The 21,995-nt window shown below is 41.0% G+C and overlaps 1 protein-coding gene across 1 annotated transcript in view; it reads right to left on the reverse strand.

Annotated features, from left to right (window-relative positions):
• The window catches only part of ERN2 (endoplasmic reticulum to nucleus signaling 2), a 29,258-nt gene that overhangs the window by 900 nt on the left and 6,363 nt on the right, over positions 1 to 21,995 (reverse strand). Inside the window, exons 8-21 of the mRNA XM_012543002.3 lie at positions 21,603 to 21,873; positions 21,038 to 21,116; positions 20,795 to 20,945; positions 18,911 to 19,035; positions 18,590 to 18,757; positions 17,672 to 17,879; positions 8,279 to 8,369; positions 7,928 to 8,117; positions 4,416 to 4,515; positions 4,055 to 4,254; positions 2,943 to 3,090; positions 2,636 to 2,763; positions 372 to 495; positions 64 to 131 (exon numbers count right to left, since the gene is read on the reverse strand). Coding sequence (XP_012398456.2) covers positions 64 to 131; positions 372 to 495; positions 2,636 to 2,763; positions 2,943 to 3,090; positions 4,055 to 4,254; positions 4,416 to 4,515; positions 7,928 to 8,117; positions 8,279 to 8,369; positions 17,672 to 17,879; positions 18,590 to 18,757; positions 18,911 to 19,035; positions 20,795 to 20,945; positions 21,038 to 21,116; positions 21,603 to 21,873 — 2,051 coding nt within the window. The remainder of the gene's footprint in view (positions 1 to 63; positions 132 to 371; positions 496 to 2,635; positions 2,764 to 2,942; positions 3,091 to 4,054; positions 4,255 to 4,415; positions 4,516 to 7,927; positions 8,118 to 8,278; positions 8,370 to 17,671; positions 17,880 to 18,589; positions 18,758 to 18,910; positions 19,036 to 20,794; positions 20,946 to 21,037; positions 21,117 to 21,602; positions 21,874 to 21,995) is intronic.

Genomic DNA, 21,995 nt, shown 5'->3' on the forward strand with positions numbered 1-21,995 from the left:
ACCAGGAACTGCAGCCTCCTCCCTCCCCAGGCCCCCTCTTAGGGATCCAGTGAAAATCCATACCTTGTTTCTCATGGCCCGCAGAAGATCACGAACAGATGTCCCTTTGTATGTTCGGAACTTTCTCAGGTCTGAGGGAGATGGAAAGGAGACATGGGACTTGATAAGGGGTTCAGGTCTAAAGAAAAATGGAGGGCAGAGAGAAGGAGAAACAGCAAGACAGGGATTTAGGCCTGTATTAGCCTTTGCTGGGGAATGCGAAAATGTGGATACGGCCTGGCCTAAGAGAACCAGCCTGAGTCTTCAATTCTCTGGATAAGAGAGGCCCGGCCAAGCAACTTCTCTGCCCGGTTCTTCCTTATCCTGCCCACCTGATTGCAGCGGTCCAGAGATGTGACTGTGCCAGTTTTGTCTGACCACGACCTTCCCTCCAGTTTCTAGAGCAGTCACCAAAGGCCCCTCGGCAGCCTCCTTCTCCACTCGGTCACTGACATCCTAGAAACAACCAGAAAAGTCATTGAGCCCCCAGGTCTGGACATAGTCTAGTCCTGGCCTTTAAGGTACTTGCAGACTGGTGTTGAGACAAGACCATGTATGGGACTAAACTGGGATGAGTACATAAGCATGTAAGCATTTTCTGCATGGGATTTGGTGCTGTAGAAGTCAAGGGATGAGGTTTATAGAACTCGGGAGGTGAGACTGAGTTGAGACTCTGGATGGGTATAGGAGGTAGAAGCCAGCATCCCATTCATTATGTGAAAAGTCACTTTGACCCAGCATTTGTACTATTAGACACAACCCAAGATCTTAGATTCAATAAACTATTCATAGCAGTATTAGGCTTCACAGCAAGAAACTGAGAGGGAGAAATGGGCACCTCTCCATCAGTTGGGCTGTGTGAATTATGGTCTACCCATATCTATGTACAGACTAATAAGCTAAGGAATTTGGAGAAGATTTGCAATAACCGGTGCAGAATAAAGAAGGAACCAAGAGAACAACATGTGTGATAACTACAATAATATGAATGATAATGATAAAAAGCAATTGTAATGAACCATTTCCTGGAGAACTTCTAAGGAACACTGCCTTTCTCTCAGTGCAGAAATGGGTACTACAGTGGAAAGATATATATTACTTAGATGGGTCAGCTGTGTTCTCCTTGCTTAAATGCTTTACTTTGTTACAAGGACAATGAGCATTTCAGGATAAAAGAAAATAATAGATCAAAACAAAGGATGACCAAAAAAAAACCTCACCAGAGCAGCACAGGATTAAAGGTTCAGAAATGAAATTGAACATTGTATTCTGAAGGTCACAGTTTAGAAGTTGACCTTAAAAGAGTTATGTAGTGGAGCAGTGGGATTTTATTCTGGCTATAAAGTAGGGCCAGTTGTAGAAGGCTTTGTCATTTCATGGCTGAATTCAGGGTTTATATATTTATATATTACATATATTTATTATATTTATATTCTTCTTCCTTTCTACTGGGGATAAATAAATTGCCTAAGATCATATATAACTAGTATATGTCTGAAGTTGAATTTGGGTCCTCCTGACTCCAGGCTAGTACACTACCTAGCTGTCCTTACCTTCTTAATTCCAATGGAAAATTTAGGTCATAGAAATTAAATTTTCTTTGCTCTAACCTTGTGTCACCCTACCTTTTTTTTTAGATTTTAGGTTTTCCCTTTCCCACTTATGATTGGCGGGACACATACTTCTCTATCCCTTCTAGATCTAAATATATTGATATGTATATGTTTATTTTTTTTCCTAGCCAGTGAGAAAACAAGGTGACATTACCTTGGATCAAAAGTTTGGCACAGACCCTATTTCAGCCTGGATTTTCAGGTTATTCACTCAAGGGTAGGATCAAAACTAGGCATGATGGGATAGTGGCTAGAGAGTCCTAGACTTGGAATCAACAAGAGCTGGATTCCAATCTCACTTCAAATATTTACTAGCTTTGTGACTTCCTTCCCTTCACTTTATGAGGATGAAATAACATCAGGTATCTAAAATGCATTGCAAATCTTAAAAGTCCTACTAGAAATGTGAGCTGTCATTGTGTCTGCTCCTCCATTTTAATAACTCTCAACTTCTAAAGTCCTGGGCCCATGAGCCAGAGGCCATGTGACCTGTAAAAGCTGGGTTTCCAATATTTGACTTTATGTAATTAATCCCCCACCACTCTGGGTGATGGGGAATGAGCCCTCACTTGCATCTTTCTTAACCATTAAAGGCAAAAGATAATCCATGGCAGCCTTGAAAGGCAGAAAGAATCATCACAAAAGAATATCATCTGTGGGACAAATAGGGAAGCTATCCTAACTTTGCCTAAGTTGGCTTTCATTGGCTATGTGTCAGCCTCAGGGCTCAAGGGATCTATCCCTAGAATTTCTGGTAAGCCTTCTGGGCAACTTTTTTCCCAAATCCTGACCTCTACTCAACCATACTTATGAATATGAAAGTGAGAGGATGTCACCCATGGCTGGTGATAGGATCTGTGACAGATCAGAGGCTTTTGGAGAACCATATCTAAGAAAATGCCCTATCTCCAGGACCAAAACCATTTTAAGACCTCCTTCCCTAAAGATTTTTCTCTTCTCTTGGGTGTGAATGCCTCTTTTACCTGGAAGAATTGAAGCTCCTTGGTTCTGCTCCAAAAAAAGGGATGGGCCAGCACTGATTGGGCTGAAGGCCGAAGCTGTGGCTGAGGGCTCAACATGGCTTCCACCAGTTCTTTGGCGATTACCTTTTCTGTGAAAGGAATGGCTGTCAGAGCCAGGCCTGTTGGTCTTCCATCACTCTCTTTGCCTAGCTGCCATCCTCCCTCAGGCTCTCTATCCATTCCCAGATAAACAAGATGGTCAGAGGAGGGAGGAAAGGGGGTCCCAGGGCTCTGGATACAGTCCCCTCCCTTCCTAATGTTTCTTTACCATGTGTCTCCTCCTCAAAGTGGTCCATATGAACAGCCCCAGCAAGGATGTTGGCCTGTCGGTGTAGACTGTCCCCAAATGGATGCCCCCCACCTGAGAGAACGTAGTAAAATACCAACCCTGCTGAGAAGATGTCCACGGCACAGGTCTGCGGACACAAAGGAAGAATGAGAGAAAATGGACCGTAACTCCAGAAAGCCTTTCCAAGCTAATTCCACAATTGATCCAGGTTTTCCTCTGAGCCCACATAAATAATTTTCCATTGTTTTCTCACTTCAAGGCTCTCCAAGACCTGAACATGCCCAAAATAGACCTCTCCTTTCTATTCATAATTCTGGATCTGCATAATTGCAGAATAGACTGGACATATTTTTCTGTATTCTTGTAGAATACAAGAGGGATGTAGGAAGGATTGAAAGGACATTTGGGAAAAGGAGTGGGAGGGATGCAGGAACCAGAGAGGAAAGATGATATTAGTGGGATACTACTTAGCACTACTTTAGTTAAGTGTGACTAAAAAGATCTAAATGCAAATTTCCATTCATGGACAGGTTTCCTGCCCTAGGAATCATTAGATTATAGATTCAGAGCAAGAAAAGATATCAGAGGTCATGGAGTCCTATCCCCCTCATTCTACAATGAGAAAACTGAGGCTCTGAGATTTATCAGGGATTAGAAAGGGCAATCTTTGAAGATTACAGCATGTATCCTAGCTATTCTCCACACCTAGAATTTTCTCCTTTCCTCATCTCTAACTCCTCCCTTCCCAGCCAAAATACCACCTTCAACAAAAAGTTTTTCCCTACCAGCACTATCCTCCTTTAATGCAAATAATGCTTCTTGTTTATCTCTAGTTTATCCTGTATAGCTCTTATTTGTACATAGTTGTTTGCATGTAGTTTCCCCATCAGACTGTGAGCTCCCTGAGAACAGAAACTATCTTAGAGAACTTAGCACAGCGCCTGGCACATAGGGGTACTTGATAAATGCTAGTTGATGGACTGACTGGCCTGGAATCCTATGATGCTGAAACTAAACCCCAACCAGTACAGCACTTGGTGATTTGGGAATCTCTGCCCTCTCTTACTGATGACAGAAACAAGTCCACTCACAGGACTTTGGGGGGGTGCATCTTGTAGGAGCTCTGGGGCCATCCAGCCCTCGGTGCCCGGAATGCCAGAGCAGAGGCTGAAGGTGTGTCGTCCAGCTGGCAGCTTCTTGCAGAGGCCAAAGTCAGAGAGGACAGCTCGGCTCCGGCCCTGGCTGTTGGGAGCTGTGATGAGGATGTTACAGGGCTTCAAGTCTCGGTGAACTGAGAAACACAGGAAGGCAGGCTGGGAGGGAGGGGATCTGCTGAGGGCAGGTAGTGTTCCTTGGGGCCAAGAAAGGGAAGTTCTGTTGGGGTTTAGGGAGGGCAGAGAACATCAGTCAGGTGGGAAGAGAGCATTAACCCCACCCCCCCACTCTCCATACCTATGTTCAGAGAGTGTAGGTGGGCCAAGCCAGATGTCAGCTGGTACAACAGGGCCACCGGCTCAAGGCCCAAGTGATCCAGAGCAGGATTTTCAACATACTGAGGAGAGAGGTAGCAAGATGTTAAAACTACAATGACTCTCCATATTTTTATTCCTTTTTAAAAGTAATATTATCATTTATTTCCCTTCACACCTTCCTCCCTCTCTGGATCAAAGGAAAACACTGAAACAAAATCATCAGACACAGTGACCAAGTCTTAAGTGTATGCCACGTTCTGCATAGCTAGTCTCCCCCTGTCTTAAGTGTATGCCACGTTCTGCATAGCTAGTCTCCCACCTGCCAAGCTTCTCTACTCAGAAGGACCTCCCTTCCTTTCTCCCTATTAAAACAAAATATGAATTCTGCTAATCATGGTCTCATTTAAATCAAAGAGTGGTTGAAAGACCCTTTCATTGCTAAGCTGGCTGATTATGGGTATAAAACTACTTTCTTTCCTCATTATCTTTTTAACCTACAACCTAGCAGCCTTCATCCAAACCATCATCCAAGGGAAACTCTCTCAATCACTAAATCTGACATCCTTATCTTCCTTGACCTCTACAATGACACTGCTTGATTTCTCTGTCAGATGCTGCTTCTCCTCCTTTGGATTCAGAAACATGGCAGTTTCTGGGCTCTTCTCTCTCTGGCCAACTTTTCTCTCTCCATTTCTGGTTCTACTTTGCACCATCTAAATATGCCTGGCACTAAAGGCTCAGTTCTTAGACTCTTTTTACTTTCCATTTTGGTGACCTAATCTACTCCCAAGGTTTAAATTACTTTTGCTCTTTGGAAAATACCGTCATCATTACCTCTATTCTAAATTTCAGTCCCAACTTGCTAAATACCTATTGGACATCTTCATTCACCTCATTACTTCAAAAGTGACAAAAGTGTTCTTGACTTTATAAACAGATTGAGATTCCCAACTCTGTCAATAAAGAGTTATGTAACCTCATGAAAAGTTTGCCTTTTAAAAATTTATTAACAATAAATAGCTGCTATGCCCAACAAAAGAACTCAGGGAAATGAGTGTGAACCACTACATAGAATTCCCAATCCCTCTATTTTTGTCCTCCTGCATTTTTGATTTCCTTCACAGGTTAATGGTACACTATTTCAAAGTCCAATTCTTCTTGTACAGCAAAATATCTGTATGGACATGTATACATATATTGTATTTAACATATACTTGAACATATTTAACATGCATTGGACTACCTGCCATCCGGGGGAGGGGGTGGGAGAAAGGAGGGGAAAAGTTGGAACAAAAGGTTTTGCAACTGTCAATGCTGAAAAATTACCCATGCATATATATATCTTGTAAATAGAAAGCTATAATAAAAAAAAAACCCAATAAATAGCTGCTATTGTTTAGTCATTTTCAGTTATGTCTAACTATGACTTCTTTGGGATTTTTTCTTCTGGCATAAAATATTCAGAGTTGGAAGAAATCTAAAAATCTGTCCCTTTTTTTTTTTTTTTCCAGACATATTTCAGTTGTGTTCAACTCTCTGGGAACCCATTTGTTTTGTTTTGTTTTGTTTTTTGTTGTTATTTTGTGGCAAAGATATTGGAGTGATTTGCCAATTCATTCTCCAGTTCATTTTACAGATGAGAAAAATGAGGCAAATGGTATTATGGCTGCCTAAGGTCATACAGTAAGTGGCAGAGGTGGGATTCAGATACCAGACCTCTAACTCCACTTCTGGCATTCTTTACACTATATCATGCTGTTCTATCTAATTCATTTCTGTGTCTTTTTTGGGGAGGAGGGAGAGGGCAATGGCTTTAAAATTTTTTTATTTTTAATGCACAATCTCTATTTTTTGGGATGCTTTTTTGGATACTTTCCAACAAACAATCCCCCTGGAACTTTCTAGCTGTATTAAAAAGTAAAGCAACACCATCAGACAGAATATGACTTCCATGTACTTCCTCTTCTCCTCAGCCTCGGAATCCCTCTCTTCAAGATGTAGCTTAAGCAACAGTTTCCTGATTTCCTCCAACTGCTACTTCCTTCCCTTTCAAATTATCTTATATTTAGCTATTTTTACATTCTATTCCCTTTATACTTATTATATATATGCCTACACACACACTTGTCTTCCTGAATAGAATGTTAAAGTTCCTTAAAAGAAGGGACTGATTTTTTGTATAGTTAAGTGCCTTTTGTATAGTTAAGTGCCAACTGTGTTCCAGGCACAGTACCTGGAGCACAGTAGGCACTTAAAACCTGACATGATATATTCATTCATTCATTCATTCAATAAAAGTTAAGTACTGCCTATATGCCAGGCACTGTACTAAGCACTGGGGATACAAAAAACAGCAAATGACAAGTCTTTGCTCTCAAGGTGCTTACAATCTAATAGAACAAGGAAACAAAATTAAAGCAGTCTATGTACAGGATAAATAGGAAATAACTAAAAGGGAAAACAGCTTGTATCCTTGCAACAGTGTTGGTTTCTCGAGGGTAGAGACTTCTATAAAGTCCTTATTTCTGTATCCTTAAAGTGTCCAGAATAGTATTTGACACATAACAAGCCATATCCACACCATGCCATCTCCACTCAAGCCATCATCTCCACATCCTCCCCATTAGAACTTTGTGGACTCCATTCCTGGAGCCATCCTGAGTTCTGACAGGTATATAGCTTTTACTTATAACTTTGCTCAGATCCAGACTTCCACCTCAAACCTCCTATCTCTATTCTGGGTAATGCATTATCCTTTCCCTTTTTCCAAGACTCTCTTTTATATGTTGTTTTCCATGTTCCTTAAAGGCTTGCTTGCTTTTTTCTATTTCCAGGCACTTCCCCCAGTGCCTGGCAAATACTTAAATGCTTAGGAAATGTTGAATTTGCATTTATATCATAGTTTATCCTTCTTGCACCTCCTCCCTGTGTTCAATCTGTGCCACTAAATTTTATCTTTTCTTTTTCAAAAATGTCTTTCTTTCTCTCCATTCTTACTGTCACCAGTCCTGGGACTCAATTTTCTGTGCCTGAATTACTATTTTTTTCTTTTGCTTCTAATATCTCTTCCTTCAATCTTTCTTGCTGTTGAGGAATGATCTTTGTTCTTACCATAGGCAAGAAAGAGATTATCAGAATGAAATAGTTTAGTAGTCTGGGAAGAAACTTGAAGAAAAAAAAATCAGAAGGGTGGGGTTCTAATCTTAACTTCCAATTTATAGCCATGTGATCAGAGGCAAGTCAATTATCCTTTTTGTGCCTCGGTTTTTTTTGCCAATTGTACAATAAGAGAATATCATGTCTTCTCCACCTGCAAATTATAGGGTTGTTGTAAAGGGTCAAATGAAATATCTGAAGGCACTTTGTAAATACAAAGCATTTGCATAAATGTCAGCTAATGGGGAAGCCCATCTTCCTGACCTAGATTATCAGAGAACTGTCTGTCACCTGGAAAGGAGGAAAGGGTACAGGCCTTGTTGGTGTCCAGCTCACCTCCTTTAGGGTAGCTGTGCAGAGCTCCAAAGCGATGTAATGGAACTGGGGTCCCCGCTCAGTGCAGAAGTAACGTAGCACGCCAGGGTGGGAGTCCGACTCCTGGAGCAGCTGTACCTCCCGATGCACCAGGCTGAAACATTCCCGCAGTAGCCGTTTCACAGCTACTGCTCGCCCTTCAAACTGGCCCCTGGATAGAGAGGGAAGAATAAGCACCCAGGACTAGAAGGCACTCCTGCCCACCCCAAGAATTAGCCCCATTGCTTCCTGAAGTGTCTCATTCTGGGCCCCGGAGTAGAGTGAAGCCTGATGGGTAGGAAGTGCAAGGCTGGCTACCTGGACTTTGCTCACCTGAATACAAAGGTGCCACCTGTACCACGACCCAGTACGTCTTTAGAGTTGAAGGAGATCTTTCCCACCACAGTGAGCTCTTCATCTGGGGCTAGAAAAGAGGGAGCAGGGCCTAAGGAAACACGTCCCTGTAGGTGCCTGCATTCCTAGGAATACCCAGTTATCCCTTTCTCTTTTCTTCCTCACATTCTTTCATCACCTTTCCCTCTTTTTGTTCTCTTTATTCAGCTAGGAGCCTCTTTACTTTCTTTCTTACTTTTCTATTCCTATTGTGTTTTATCATTTTCCTCCTCCTCCTTTTCCTTTTCTTCCTTCTCATTTTTGTTCTTGTTCTCCTTTTTTTTCTTCTCCTACTCTTTCTCCTCCTTCTTCTCTTTCTTCTTCTCCCCCTTCTTCTCTGTCTTTTTTTCCTCTTTGTCTCTCTGTCATCTTCCTCTCCACCCTTCTTCCATCCCTGGCAATTGGAGGTTAAATGACTTTCCCTCTTCTCCCTATGGCTCATTCCATCCCTTTCCTTTCTTTGTTCCCTTCTAATATCCCAGATAAAAAGGAATAAGTTTAAAAATAAATGTAGTTAGATATTATTTATTACCTTGTGAGATAAAGTATAACAAGCACATTATTTCCATTTTACAAATGAAGGAAATGAGGCTGAGAAAAATTAAGTAATCTGTCCTGGATTACCTATCTGTTAGTATTGGAGAGTTGTAATTTAACTCAGGTCTTATTCTTCTAAAAAGGGGACCCCAAAACTCTGAAAATTCTTAAAGAAGAAAATCGCCTTCAACTCTGCCTCAGTGAGGGACCCTGTCCTGAAGGACAAACAGTTTCATTCTTGCTATCTGGATGGGGTTGGCTCAGTCCTGAAACTCACTGAATTCAATTCAAATTCTAGCTCAAGCTGTAACCCAGAGAGGAGCCAATTTGGGACTATATCCACAATCCCCCTTCAGCTAAAGCTCTCATAAAAAGAGCCAAACCAAAATCTCCTCTTTGCAGAGGTTCCAAACATGCCAGCTATACCATACTTGGCATCCCAAGGAGCCTCTTCCACTAGAATACTCTTTCCAGTGCCATCCTCTCTTTACCCTCACCTATTTCCCTAACCAGACTTTATGCCTCTCTGTCAGGATTTCTAACCTTACTTCCAATCCCCATAACAAACCCTTTTATCAATCTAGGTTTTTGGGTCTGCAAATTCTTTTACAGAGAAATTCTGCGCCGCCAGAAGGGAGTCCCCAAAACTCCCTATCCTTGCGCCAAATCCAAAGGGATTAACCTCTCCGTTTGCTTCCCTGAACCCCGAACCTGCCACTAGGCCTTATCATTTAACTTCCTGCCCACCAGAAACCCTAATCTCATTTTGGTTCCCGAAATCTAAACCTCATCACTTCTAGTATCCTTTCTACTCTAGCACATGAGGTAAAAGGAATCTAGAATAGAAGGTGGCAAACCCTCAGCATCCATAGTTTTCTCTACTGTAAAAATTTGTAAAATGAATGAATGAGATTAAATAATCTCTCATATCCCCTCCAGATTTAAAACTATGACTAACTGACTCTGGATATGTAGATGCTGGACACTAAACCAGGGCAATGGGCTAGAAGCAAGTAAGTAGCCAGGCAAGTAGAAGAGAAGCAGATACAGAAAACCAAATGAAACCAAACCAGGGATCTCTTATAGTCTAAGAAGAATGGATGAATCCTAAAGTAAACAGTTTTCCTCAAGTTAAATTGGAAGCTGACTGATTCTTTGGGCTAATGGGATTTGCTATGTCAGAGTTCTCAAGAAGAGATCATGATAATATAAAAAGAATTTCTAAGGGTTTGTGATTTCTAAGAGCTATGGAGTAAGACACAAGAGTAAGGAAAGAAGTTGTGTTAAACTTGCTAGGTCCTAAGTCTTCCCAGATATGAAGAATATAAATCTGTGTAGTACTACCAGGTCTGTGTCTTAAAAATAGCTAAGTGGAAGGGTGAATACAGTATTCCAAATACTGGCACCAAAAAATGATCAGAATAGAGGCTAATTTTTTTGAAATCAAAGGAAGATGAGGCATACAAACTGGGCATCCTAGAAAGAGAATGAGCAAGATGGTCTACACTAGGGCTTCTTAAATTTTTGCTTGAGAATTTTTACATGACTTTGTATATTTAGGAATATGAAATAGATATACATTTTCTTATACCTTACATTTACTGATAATAAATCATAATTTTGTGATCCCCACATTCAGTTATATGATCCCATTTAGGGTCATGTACTAATTTTAAGAAGCTGGGACCTAAAGGATTCCTTTTAATAAGAAAAGAAAAGCTTTATGAGTTCTCTACTATTTAATTGGAACAATAATGAAGAAGCAAATAGAAGGAACAACTCCCTATCCTGAGGAGGAAAAAGACCAATCAGGATGGCAAACTCTCAGAATCCATAGGACCTGAATATGAATGATAAAACAACCAAGGTTGATCCCAATTAAATTGACATAGAATTTAAAAATTGAATGACATAGAATTAAATTTAAAAATGACACAGAAAACTATTAGCAACATTTTGTTTCATTTTAGGAGTCTGTTAGATTTTGTGGGGTTTTTTTGGCAAGACAGGAACCAATCTGTGAGTGGGCTATTTTGAGTATCTTTAGAGAGGAAAGTGAAGGGGGCTGAGAGATAATGGGTGGGTCTAAATGTATGGAAAACTTTAAGCATATATGTGTGTGTGTGTGTGTGTGTGTGTGTGTGTGTATAAACCCTGCATGCAAGTATGGGAAATGCTAAACATACATCAACTACTGTTTATTAATCAATAAATATTTCCAAACACCTACTATGTGTGAGACACTTTGTTAGGTGTTGGGGATGCAATATAATGGACAACATATTTGCTACTTATAAGGAGTTTATTAAAGTTCTGACATCTGTCATACAATTGCTTAGTAGAAAGAGTTCATCTTATGCTGAAGGGAATGCTTAGGATGTTTTTAGTTAATCACAATCATGACTGATTTGATGATTATCACATTTATTATTTGCATATAGAGAAATTTCTGTGCCAACAGTAAATTTTAGAAATAGGATTGAAAAAAAAAATCAAGGCAAAGGCTGGGAATAAAACATACAGACATATTGAGAAGATGGTATGGATGCAGAGGAACAAAGCAGCATGTCTATCCATTGAAAGCATGTTGAAAAGATTCTATGACATTCCCAGATGATGCAAATTCAGGAAACAATTCCAAAGCCAAAGGTCAGACTGGCATTGTAAATCAAAGGCAGGCCAGTTGGGAGGCATAGTAGATTGAGTGCTGGGCTGGGTCTGGAGCCAGGGAGACCAGAGTAAGGCTGGCTTCGGACACTGCTTACTTTTTGTAACCTTGGGCAAGATTTTTAATCACTTTCTGCCTCAGGTTTCTCAACTGTAAAATGTAGATAACAATAGCATCTACCTCCCAAAGCTGTTGTGAAGATCAAACAATATAATAGTTGTAAAGCACCTAACACAATGTTTGACACATAGTAGGCACTTTAAAAAATGCTTGTTTTCTTCCTTCTTTCAACAAGAGTCGGTGAAGTAGAGGGGGGAAAAACATGAACTGACCTTGTAAGTATAATGGACATCATATTTCTTACCTTCTCGTTTTGGTAAGGGACAGATTGAAAGGAGGAAGAAAATTTGGAATTGAAAATACAAATTTAAAAATTAAAAAATAATCCTGCCATCCTAATCCTGGGGGAGCAGAGAAGTGGGGAATGGGGAGGGAGTACCTGAGCCTAAGAGTTAAGAACTCCTGGATCTAGTATCAACTTTGCCACTAACTAGCTCCATCTTAAGGAAGTCATTTTAAACTAATTATTCTTGCTAAGGATGAATATTGAAAACTATTCTTAAACTATTATTTAAATAATAAATTATAAAATAAAAATATTATTAAAATGATTATTAATAAAAACTATTTTAAAATAATAAAATATTATTAAAAATAATAAACTTATTAAATTTTTAAAAAAATACAAAAATTTATTCTTGCTATCTACATCTAAATTCAAGCTCTCTGGGTCTCAGTTTCCTCCACTGTAAAAATCTATAAAATGAATGAATAAGATTAAATGATCTCTCAGGTCCCCTCCAGATCTAAAACTATGACTGAATGACTTTGGATATGTAGATGCTGGAGATTAAACCAGGGTGATGGGCTAGAAGCAAGTAAGTAGCCAGGCAAGTAGAAGAGAAGCAGTTACAGCAAACCAAAGACCACCACCATCCCAAAAATCAAGGATTCTGCAGAAATGAAATCTTTAATATTCTTCCTTTTTGAATTACACATATTTAACCTCTATCAGATTGCTTCCTATCTTTGGAGAGGGAGGATGGAGGGAAAGAAAAATTTGGAACTCAAGATTTTGCAACAGTGAGTGTTGAAAACTAACTTTGCATGTATTTGGAAAAATAAAATACTATTTAAAAAAGAAAGAATATTCTTCCTTCATTAGCAAGGCACCAATAACTAACTTTTTCAGAAAGGCATGACCATTCAGGAGACTTAGGCTTCTGGAATAGAGTAATTTGCCACTCTGACCAGACTAATTAATTAAATGATAAATTAATTATTCTGCTCTCACCATTCAAGCATTTCTACAAGGAAGGAAAGTGAAAGCTCTCTGGAGTTTAACTGAAGAGTCCAAGGAAGGGGAATTAGTAGCAGTATAAAACATTAATAGTAGATACTATATTAAATCTTAGAGAGATAATTGAATGTTACAAGAAATCATGGCAGAGGTTCAAGAAATCCACAAGTTCTTATAATAGAGAACAGCAATTTTAGGTTTTTCTAAGCTATAACTAGCAATTTTGATGCCTGATGCAACGATATAAATTGGGTCTCTGCCTCAATTTTGGTAATTAATGATGTAAAAATAATATAAGAAATAATTAAGACCAATTAGATGAGTAGGAAGAGTAATTAGTTATAAATTGACTCACAGATAGGTGTTATTAACAATGTCTTCTGTAGCTATGGTAACAATATCCATTTTTAACTAATTCTTGCTAACAAAAGCTAAATTCAATTGTTTAGAGCTGCTTAAGAAATGCATATGTGTTAAATTTTTGCACCTGCCTAATCTGGTGGCCCTGGACCAAGTCCGACTTGGCCTGCTCCAGTTAGAACTCAGAATATATTGGAGAGATTTAAGAGAATATATTGGAGAGATATGACAGAGATTTAGAGCTAGAAAGAAGCTCAGAGATCATCTAGTCCAACCCTCTTATTTTATAGAGAGAAAACAGGCCCGCAAAAAATATGACTTGCCCATTATCAGAGTGGTAGAGGCAGTATTTAAATCCAGGTCCTTGGATTCCAAATCCTGTTCTTTTCTTTCTACTGTATCACAGATAGGTGATAAAATGATGATGTTTCTACCTCTTTGAAGAAAGAGGTTGAAGACTGCTCATGAAGAGTTTTATAATTTAATTATGAACAGGCTAAATGAAATCATCTATGCAATTTTCTTCAACTTTTTAAGAAAAGGAGAATTTGAGGACATAGAAGTAATAGACATGTTGGCTCTCTGCTTAGAGGAAGACATTGTGGAGAAATAAAAAGAAATAGGAACAAGTCGTAGAAACAAAGAATTATGTCTAGAAACAGCATATACTCATATACATATACTCATAGCCAGGTTTCAAGATGGTGCCATAACTGGGTCTGTATCTCAAAGAGATCATAAAAAAAGGGAAAAAGATCCACATGTGCAAAAATGTTTGTAGCAGCTCTTTTTGTGGCAGCAAAGAATTGGAAAATGAGTGGATGCCCCTCAGTTGGGAAATGGCTGAACAAGGTGTGGTATATGAAAATAATGGAATATTATTGTTATATAAAAAAATTATGAACAGGCTGATTTTAGAATGGCCTGGAAAGATTTACATTTACAATTAATGCTGAGTGAAAGAAGCAGAACCAGGAAAATATTGTACACAGTAACCTCAAGATTGTGCAATGATCAACTATGATAGATTTGGTTCTTCTCAGTGGTTCAGTGATCCAAGGCAATGACAATAAATTTTGGATGGAAAATGTCATCTGCGTCTAGAGAGAGAACTATGGAGACTGAATGTAAATCAGTACATGCTAGGTTCATTTTTGTTTCTTCCTCAATGATTTTTTTCCTTTTGTTCTGATTTTTCTCTCACAACATGATTCACATGAAAATATGTAAACACTGAATGTATGTATATAACTAAAAAATGTTTTACATGTAACTGGGGAAAATAAACATAAAAAAAAAATTGAAAAAAATATGGTACTTTGAAAATATTATCTCATTTTATCCTCACATTAACCAGGAAGGGGGTGTTGTTATCCCATTTTATAGGAGCCCTTTTACACCGAGGCAAAGGTGAAATGATTTGCCCTGGTCACACAACTAGTAAATATCTGAGAGAGAATTCAAATTCAGGAATTCATGAACTCTAAATGCAGAGCTCTATCCCCCATACCAACTAGGTGGAACTCCTTTAGCTGAATACAATACAGACAATGCAAAATTATCATGCAATTACAGAGGCAGAATCATGGAAATTGTGGAAAGAATCCTGAATTTGGAGGCCAGAGAACTGAGTTCAAATATTATTTCTGAAACAAACTGTGTGATCTTGGACAAGCTATTTTACCTCCCACGGAATTTCAGTTTCATTAAGTTTGGAACTAGAAGAGACCTTGTTTTTGTTGCTCAGTGATAACCTCATTTGTGGATTTTTTAGGCAAAAATACTATAGTGGCTTATCATTTCCTTTTCCAGTTCTTTTAACAGATGAGGAAACTGAGGCAGCATTGTTTAAATTTTATCTCATCGAATTTGGCTCTAAGAGGGAATATTATACAAATTTAGTTTGATGTAGAAACTTGTCTTGCCCTATAGAGAAGTAGGAGGGAAAGGGGGAAAGGAAAGAGAGAGGCTAACAAAAGGGAACCTGAGGCAAATAGGGTTAAGTGATTAACACTTACACAAGATTACACAGTTAGTAAGTGATTGAGGCTGCATTAGAATTCAGCTCTTCTGACCCAGGTCTGGCATTCTATCTATTGTACCATATAGCTGCCAGAAGAGACCACAGAGGTCTAGGTCAACTCCTTCATTTTACAAATAAATGAGGCTCACAGACAGCAAGTGTATTGACCAAGGTTGCACTGGAAATATGTGGCGGGATCAGGAGCCAAACTTAAATCCTCTGATTTCAAGGTCAGGACTTTTCCCATTGGACCTTGCCATCTGTAATGTGGAGAGGATGATACTTAGCTATCTGAGAGCATGGTATAAATAGAGCCAAAAAGGACCTTAGGGGTCTTCTACTCCCTTTCCTTAGTTTAGAGATGAAGAACTGGGTCCAGGAAAGGTGAAGTGATTTGAATTTGTGATGCTCACATATGTAGTGAGCTGTAAAGCCAGATTCCTTGACTCCAAAGCCAATGAATTTTCCATTCTAGCACCGTTTGTTGTCAATTCCTTCTCAAAGAGGACCAAAATGATCTCACTATGTTGGACTCCAATTACAGTGTGTCCGACTGTGCTTGATCAGCCCAATACAAGCTCTATCCCAGGTCAGACATAGGAACATCTCAGGTTTCTTTCGAGCTACTGCAACTCTGTTTTGCTCCTAGAGCATAGTGCCTTTTTTGATGGAGGCATGCTATGCTGGATGATCCTAAAACAGGGTCTCCCACAATCAATTCCAAAGTTCTTCATGAAGATCATGAGAATGTCCTTATATTGCTTCTTCTGACCTCTATGAAGATAGAGCTTTCAGGGCTTGTAGTGGTCTGATCAGCCAGTTAGCCATACTGTACCTTGACTTCAACATAATGATGTCATTTTTGAAAATGTTGGAAAAAAAAAACATAACAGCAATCATTATTATATGCATTGAATACAGCCAAAAATCATTTGGATGACATAATTAAGTGAAGGAAAATAGTATTTGGTGAGAGGTTTAAGTCACAAATAAATAGTCTTTTTTAAAATCAGTCTAACACTTTAGTCTGAGGAATTCAACTACCTTTTTCCAAGGGTTGGTCAGTGCCTGATTTAAGTGGACTGGATGCAAGGGAAGGCTAGATTCATCAGTCTCGAGTCCAAATTTACAGTGTGAATATTGATATATTAGAAATCATCAAATGCTTGAGTTATTATTTTGATCTTCTAGACTTTAAAAAGTAATAGAGAAAATGTTAAAAATGCAAATAAATTTAAAAATAAGTAATTCTCTTTGGAGTGCTGGTCGTTAAATATTTACCACCACACTTTTGGTTGGAAGCATCTGCCCCAATGTACATAAATAACTTTGTTCCTTTGTTCTGCTTGCCTCAGTTTCCTCATCTGTAAAATGCAGGTAATAATAGCACTTGCCTTGAAAAGTCATTGTGAGGATTTGAGATGTTAACTATAAAGCTCTTAGTACAGTGCTTGGCACATAGTAAATGCTATTAATTAATAACTATTAATTATTTTAAAATAATACCATTCTGATATATGTTTGAAAAATTCATGATGAAATGATGCTCACATAGAAAGCCATTATTTGGTGTCACACAAAATCCAGTTTTTCCTTCTTGGACCATGTGGATGTGGTACGCTACTGTCCTCTTGTGGCAGTGAACAGAATTACCTGTTCAGGCTTTTTGGAGAGAAGTAAACTCTTTTTGAAAGCTAAAACTATAAAAGTCTAAATATTGTGTAGAAAACGATAGTCACAACAGTTCCCTCTCTAACCTCTCCTTTTTATTCCCCTTCTTTTTCTCCTGTCACTGTGTTTTGCCTTCTTCCTAGAGAGAGATGGGTAGCACAGTGGAGAGAGTGCGGGGCCTGGAATCAGGACTTGAGTTCAAATTTGATTTCAGACACTTACTAATTATGTGACCCTGGACAAGTCAATTTACCACCTCTGTCTGCCTCGGTTCTTTATCTGTAAAATGAATAACAGTACCCACCTCTTATGGTTGTTGTGAGGATCAAATGAGATAAAAGAGCACTTAGCACAGTACCTGGCATAGACACTTAATAAAGGCTTATTTCCTTTCTCTGCTTATCTTACTGTTCCTTCCTTCTTCCCTCCTCTCTCCCTTCTTTCCTTCTTCTCTTCTCTTTTTTTCTTTCCCTCCCTCCTTTCTCCTTGCCTCCTTCCCTTCCTTCTTTTTCTTCTTCCTTCCCTCCCTTCCTTTTTTCCTCCTTCTTTCCCACCTTCCTTCATTCCTCTCTCTCTTTCTCCCTCTCCCTCCTTTATTCCCTCCCTCCCTTTCTCCTTCCCTTCTTTCTTTCTATTACCTAGGCACTCCAGTTCTCTGCTCTCCTATTCAGAAGGCATCATTACTCAGAGAGCAAATGAGGACTCAGGACTAACCTTCAGTATCTCCAGATTCTGGGGCACTCTGGCTGGAATGGACCTTGCAGGTGGGCTGTTTGGGATCGGAGGAGGATGGAGTGATGGCAGTAGATCTCCAAGAGGTTCCTTGGTTGTTCAAGGCTGCCCCCGGGGGTAGAGGAAGTAGGTCCTGGGAAGGGCAGGGGTTTGGAATTCCCACTGGACCATAATGTTTCTCTTGTATGCACTGTTTAGAGAGCAAATGAGGGCTCAGCACCGGTTGTCCCAGGTTGTCCCAACTGTAACTTTGAGAGGCCTGGATGGGCCATACTCACTCTGAGTGAGGACCAGGTACATAAAACCAAGACAGACATACCAATCCTTCCTCCCCTTTCTCTCTTAGAAATTAATGGGAAGTCCTGGGTTATAGGGTGGATTAGGAGTAAGGGAGAGAAGGTGAGCCAGAGCTAGGGAGTCTCAGGACAAGGTCAAGGGGGCAGAGTTGGAGGTCCTGAAGTAGAACTGAAGAAGCATTGCTGGACATTTGGGGTGAGGGAAAGATGAGGGGCAAACCTGGAGGTCCTGGAGGAGAAGGGGAGGGTACAGAGCTAGGATTACTGGGGGGAAGATGAGGGGCTGCAGTATGGGATACTGGAGGGTAAGACACTGGGCCAGAATTTTGGGAACAAGGATTAGGAAGCCGGTCTGTACATCTTGGGATCAGACTGGGGAATGCTGTTGGGTGAGAGTCAAAAGATCAAGGCTAAAGATTTTTGGTGCAAACAAAACTGGGGATCCTGAGGGTAGGGCTGGGTGTGTGTGAAGAGAATACTGGAGTAGAGCTAGGGTGGAAGGAGAAGGAATGTAGGGGCAGAGATGCAGGTTCTCAGTCTTTTGTGAAAGAAATTGAGGGCAGAACTTGGGGCTCCCAGTCCTGGGGGAAGCACATGAGCTTACCTGACATAGAAGAAAGATGATCCAGCCACCAAGCAGGAGGGTGGTGAGGCCGGCTACCAATATGTCTCTAGACCCAGAGCCTGGGTACAGATCTTGGGGTCTCTGCTCAGGCTGGGGCTCTGGCAGCCTCTCTAAACCCCACGTCACCTCCTGGCTCAGGCTAAGAAGCTGGAGGGGCAGAGAGGCTCTTACCTTACATGTCCTATCTCCCTCCACTCAGAGCCCAGGTTTGCTTTTGGTCTCTTTAGTGACCACCTCTGAGGCTTCTCCTCCCTTCTTTATCTCCCCCTCTCTTCCCTCTCTTCCCCTTTGAAAACTGACCTCTTGGAAGAGGGGACCTGGTAGGGCACCATCGGAGGGGCTGATCTTAGCCCTTGTCCCAGACTCTGAGGAAGGGAAGACCCTCAGCATGGTGGTGTGTAGAACAGGGGGAAGCTCATGGTGGCCTGTTGTAGGGGAGGCAAGATCATCTAGTCATGAAAGTCTTTGACAGAGCCAGATAAGCTTGTGGGTCTGGGAGGCACTAAAACCTGGGGGTAGGTGTTAAGGGATTTGAAGCTCAGTCTGATTCAATAGTGCAACATGGCAGCTGAAAAAGCTAGTGGGTCTTTTAAGTAAAACTAGTAAAAATGGAGTAGAGAATAAAGAAGTTGTTAGATATATAATGGTAATGATGATGATGATGATAGCATTTGGATAGCACTTTAAGATTTGTCAAACACTTTGTGTTACCTCATTTGGTACAATAACTTTGTGAGCTAGACACTATTATTATACCCTTTTTTGTGGATAGAGGAAACATACTGAAAGAGAATATGTGACTTACTTAAGTTCACATAGCTAGAAAATGTCTGAGGCAGGATTTGAACTCCAGGTCCAGTGCTCCCTCTACTGCACTGTCTTGCTGTTTCATAGGCTCACAAATTTAGAGCTGCAGACCTAGGTGCAAATCTAGATCCTGCCACTAATCACTTTTGTGATGTTGGGCTTCAATTTCCTCAGTTGGACTAGACTTCTAACATCCCTTCCAGAGATCATGTAGTCTAAAGCCCCTACAGATGGGGAAACTAGGTACAGAGAAGTTAAGGAATTTCCCCAAAGTTGACACAGATAGTAAGTGGCAGGTAAGTGGCAAAGCTGTGATTTGAACCCAATATATATAACTCCAGATTTCCCTGCATCTGATATATCTGGGTTAGTGGGATTAGCTCTAGGTGCTACATCTTAGAAAGGACTTAAATAAATGAGAATATCTAGTGGACCAGGTAACTGAAATGTGAAAATATAAGAGATCATGCCATTTATGAAAAGATGACCTAGAAAGAGCCCTGGATATAGAGCCATGAAAGAAACAGATTCAAATTCTGTCTTTGGCGTATAACTAACTGTGTTAAGCCTGTTTCTTGCTGCATTCACTTCTACCATTATCTCCTTCATTCTTTCGCACAGTTTTGAACTCCCAGCCTCTGGTAGGGGAGGTTTTGCTTTATCATGTCTGAATCAAGCCCTCCTGACAGTCTCCTCTGCAAGCCACTTCCCCCCTTCTTTTCCCAGCTCCTTTTCATGAACTGTCATCCCTGATTAATTAGACTGTGCTGGCAGTTGTATCCCTAGCATGTTGCCTGGCACATAGTAAAATGGTTATGAGGTAAAATGGTTATGAGGTAGTTATGAAGATCAAATGAGAGTGTATCTAAGGTGCTGATAAATCTGGAAGTGTTACGTAAATGCCAATTATCATCATTTGTAAGCAGCAGGAGGGACTGGGGAAGAAAAGACAGAGAGCTAGCTGTCTTCATTTATTTGAATGGGGCTCTTCACATGGAAGCAGGATTATATTTATTTCTAAGTCTTGGGGGAAGAAGTAGGAGTGACAGAGAAACAGATTTTGGTTCGATATGAGGATCACAGAGATTTCACAGATTTAGAGCTGGAAGGGATGTTAGAAATCTAGTACAACTGAGGAAACTGAAGCCCAAGGTCACAAAAGTGATTAGTGGCAGAATGGGATTCACACCTGGGACTGCAGGTACAAAAGTCAGAGTGTTCCTTCAGTTCCTCAGTCAATGAGCGCTTTTGCCAAGCACTGAGTGCTGAGAATGCAAGTACAAGTAAAAGACAGTGCTAAGCCTCAAGCAGCTTACATTCTAATTGGGGAAGACACAGAAAAGGAAGGTTCCTGTCAGTCCCAGAGTGCCCCCTCACCAATGAGAAGCCATGAGCTGTGGAGAGCAGTTATACTGCCGGGAGGGTATCTGACAGCTGTGCTGGGTGTGACCTCACGCTCTCCTGAGTCACTTAGAGTCACCCCCTCCGTGGTGGGTCCTTTTACTGGGGCCAGGGTGACTCCCCGGGGCTGTAGGAACAGGAAAAAGGTCATGATGAAGGGAGCCCCTATTTAGTCATTTGCCCATTCTTACCACCTATGTAAGGGTTCCCTCTTCTCACCACTAGTGCCACACCCGCGTGGACCAGCGCACTGGAAGCATAGAAACTGGCCGCATGCTTCCCCACGTACAGTGTCAGCCTAGGGAAGGACAAGAGAGAAAAGGGGAACAGGAGGAAATAGGAGGGTGGCTCTACTCAGGTTAGGGTGAGGGTAAAGTGGGGGGGGGTATCTCACTTAGACCTAGGCAAGGGAAGGTAGATGATGGAAAGGGCAAGGGGCTCAGATTTGGGCAAAAGGGATGAGAAAGAAGGGGAAGACGAGAAGAAATGGAGGTTCTTTGGTATGTTACTGGGCTTTAGGCTCCTGCGAGGTCCTCTATATCCTTGTCCCAAGTGAGCTGTGAGAGTGAAGAAGTTTGGCGTTTCTAAAATAAAAATTCTACTCGAGGTAGAGCTCAAAGACTGATTTGGCCTTGAGTGGGATTCTCCAGATGGCACGTTGTGGGCTGTGGGGGCAGCTGGTGTGTCCCTAGCAGTCTGTTTTGGCCCTCCCTGCTTCAGGTGATAGCTGCCTCTGAGCCCAGCCCAGGTATGCTGACTCCCCTGGAAACCACAGGGCACTTACAGCAACTGAGTCTCGGAAGTAGAAAAGTCCCTGTTTGCTGTTCCAGGAGGCTGGGCCCAGCGCCTCAGGCGGATATGATTGGAACGAAGGGTGAGGAAGCGCAGGGTATCCAGGGCCATGGTGAGGTGGGGTAGCCGGTGCAGACTGTCTTGGTGCCAGGCATAAATACCGGCTACAGGTGAGCCATAGTCACGTGTCCATAGAACTGTTCCATTCTCCTTGTCCACAGTGACCACCAGGCCCTCCCCACTGCATGCAAAATGGCCCACCTCTGCAGACAGAGATAACTGCCAGCTTCACTCTGGGCTCGGCCACCTAGACTCCTTTTCCCCTTTCCTCCTGAGGGCTGGTCCTAGATATTTGGGGTAAAACTGCAGGATGATGTCCAAGGGG

This window comes from Sarcophilus harrisii, chromosome 1 (genome assembly GCF_902635505.1).
Source record: "Sarcophilus harrisii chromosome 1, mSarHar1.11, whole genome shotgun sequence".
NCBI lineage: Eukaryota > Metazoa > Chordata > Mammalia > Dasyuromorphia > Dasyuridae > Sarcophilus > Sarcophilus harrisii.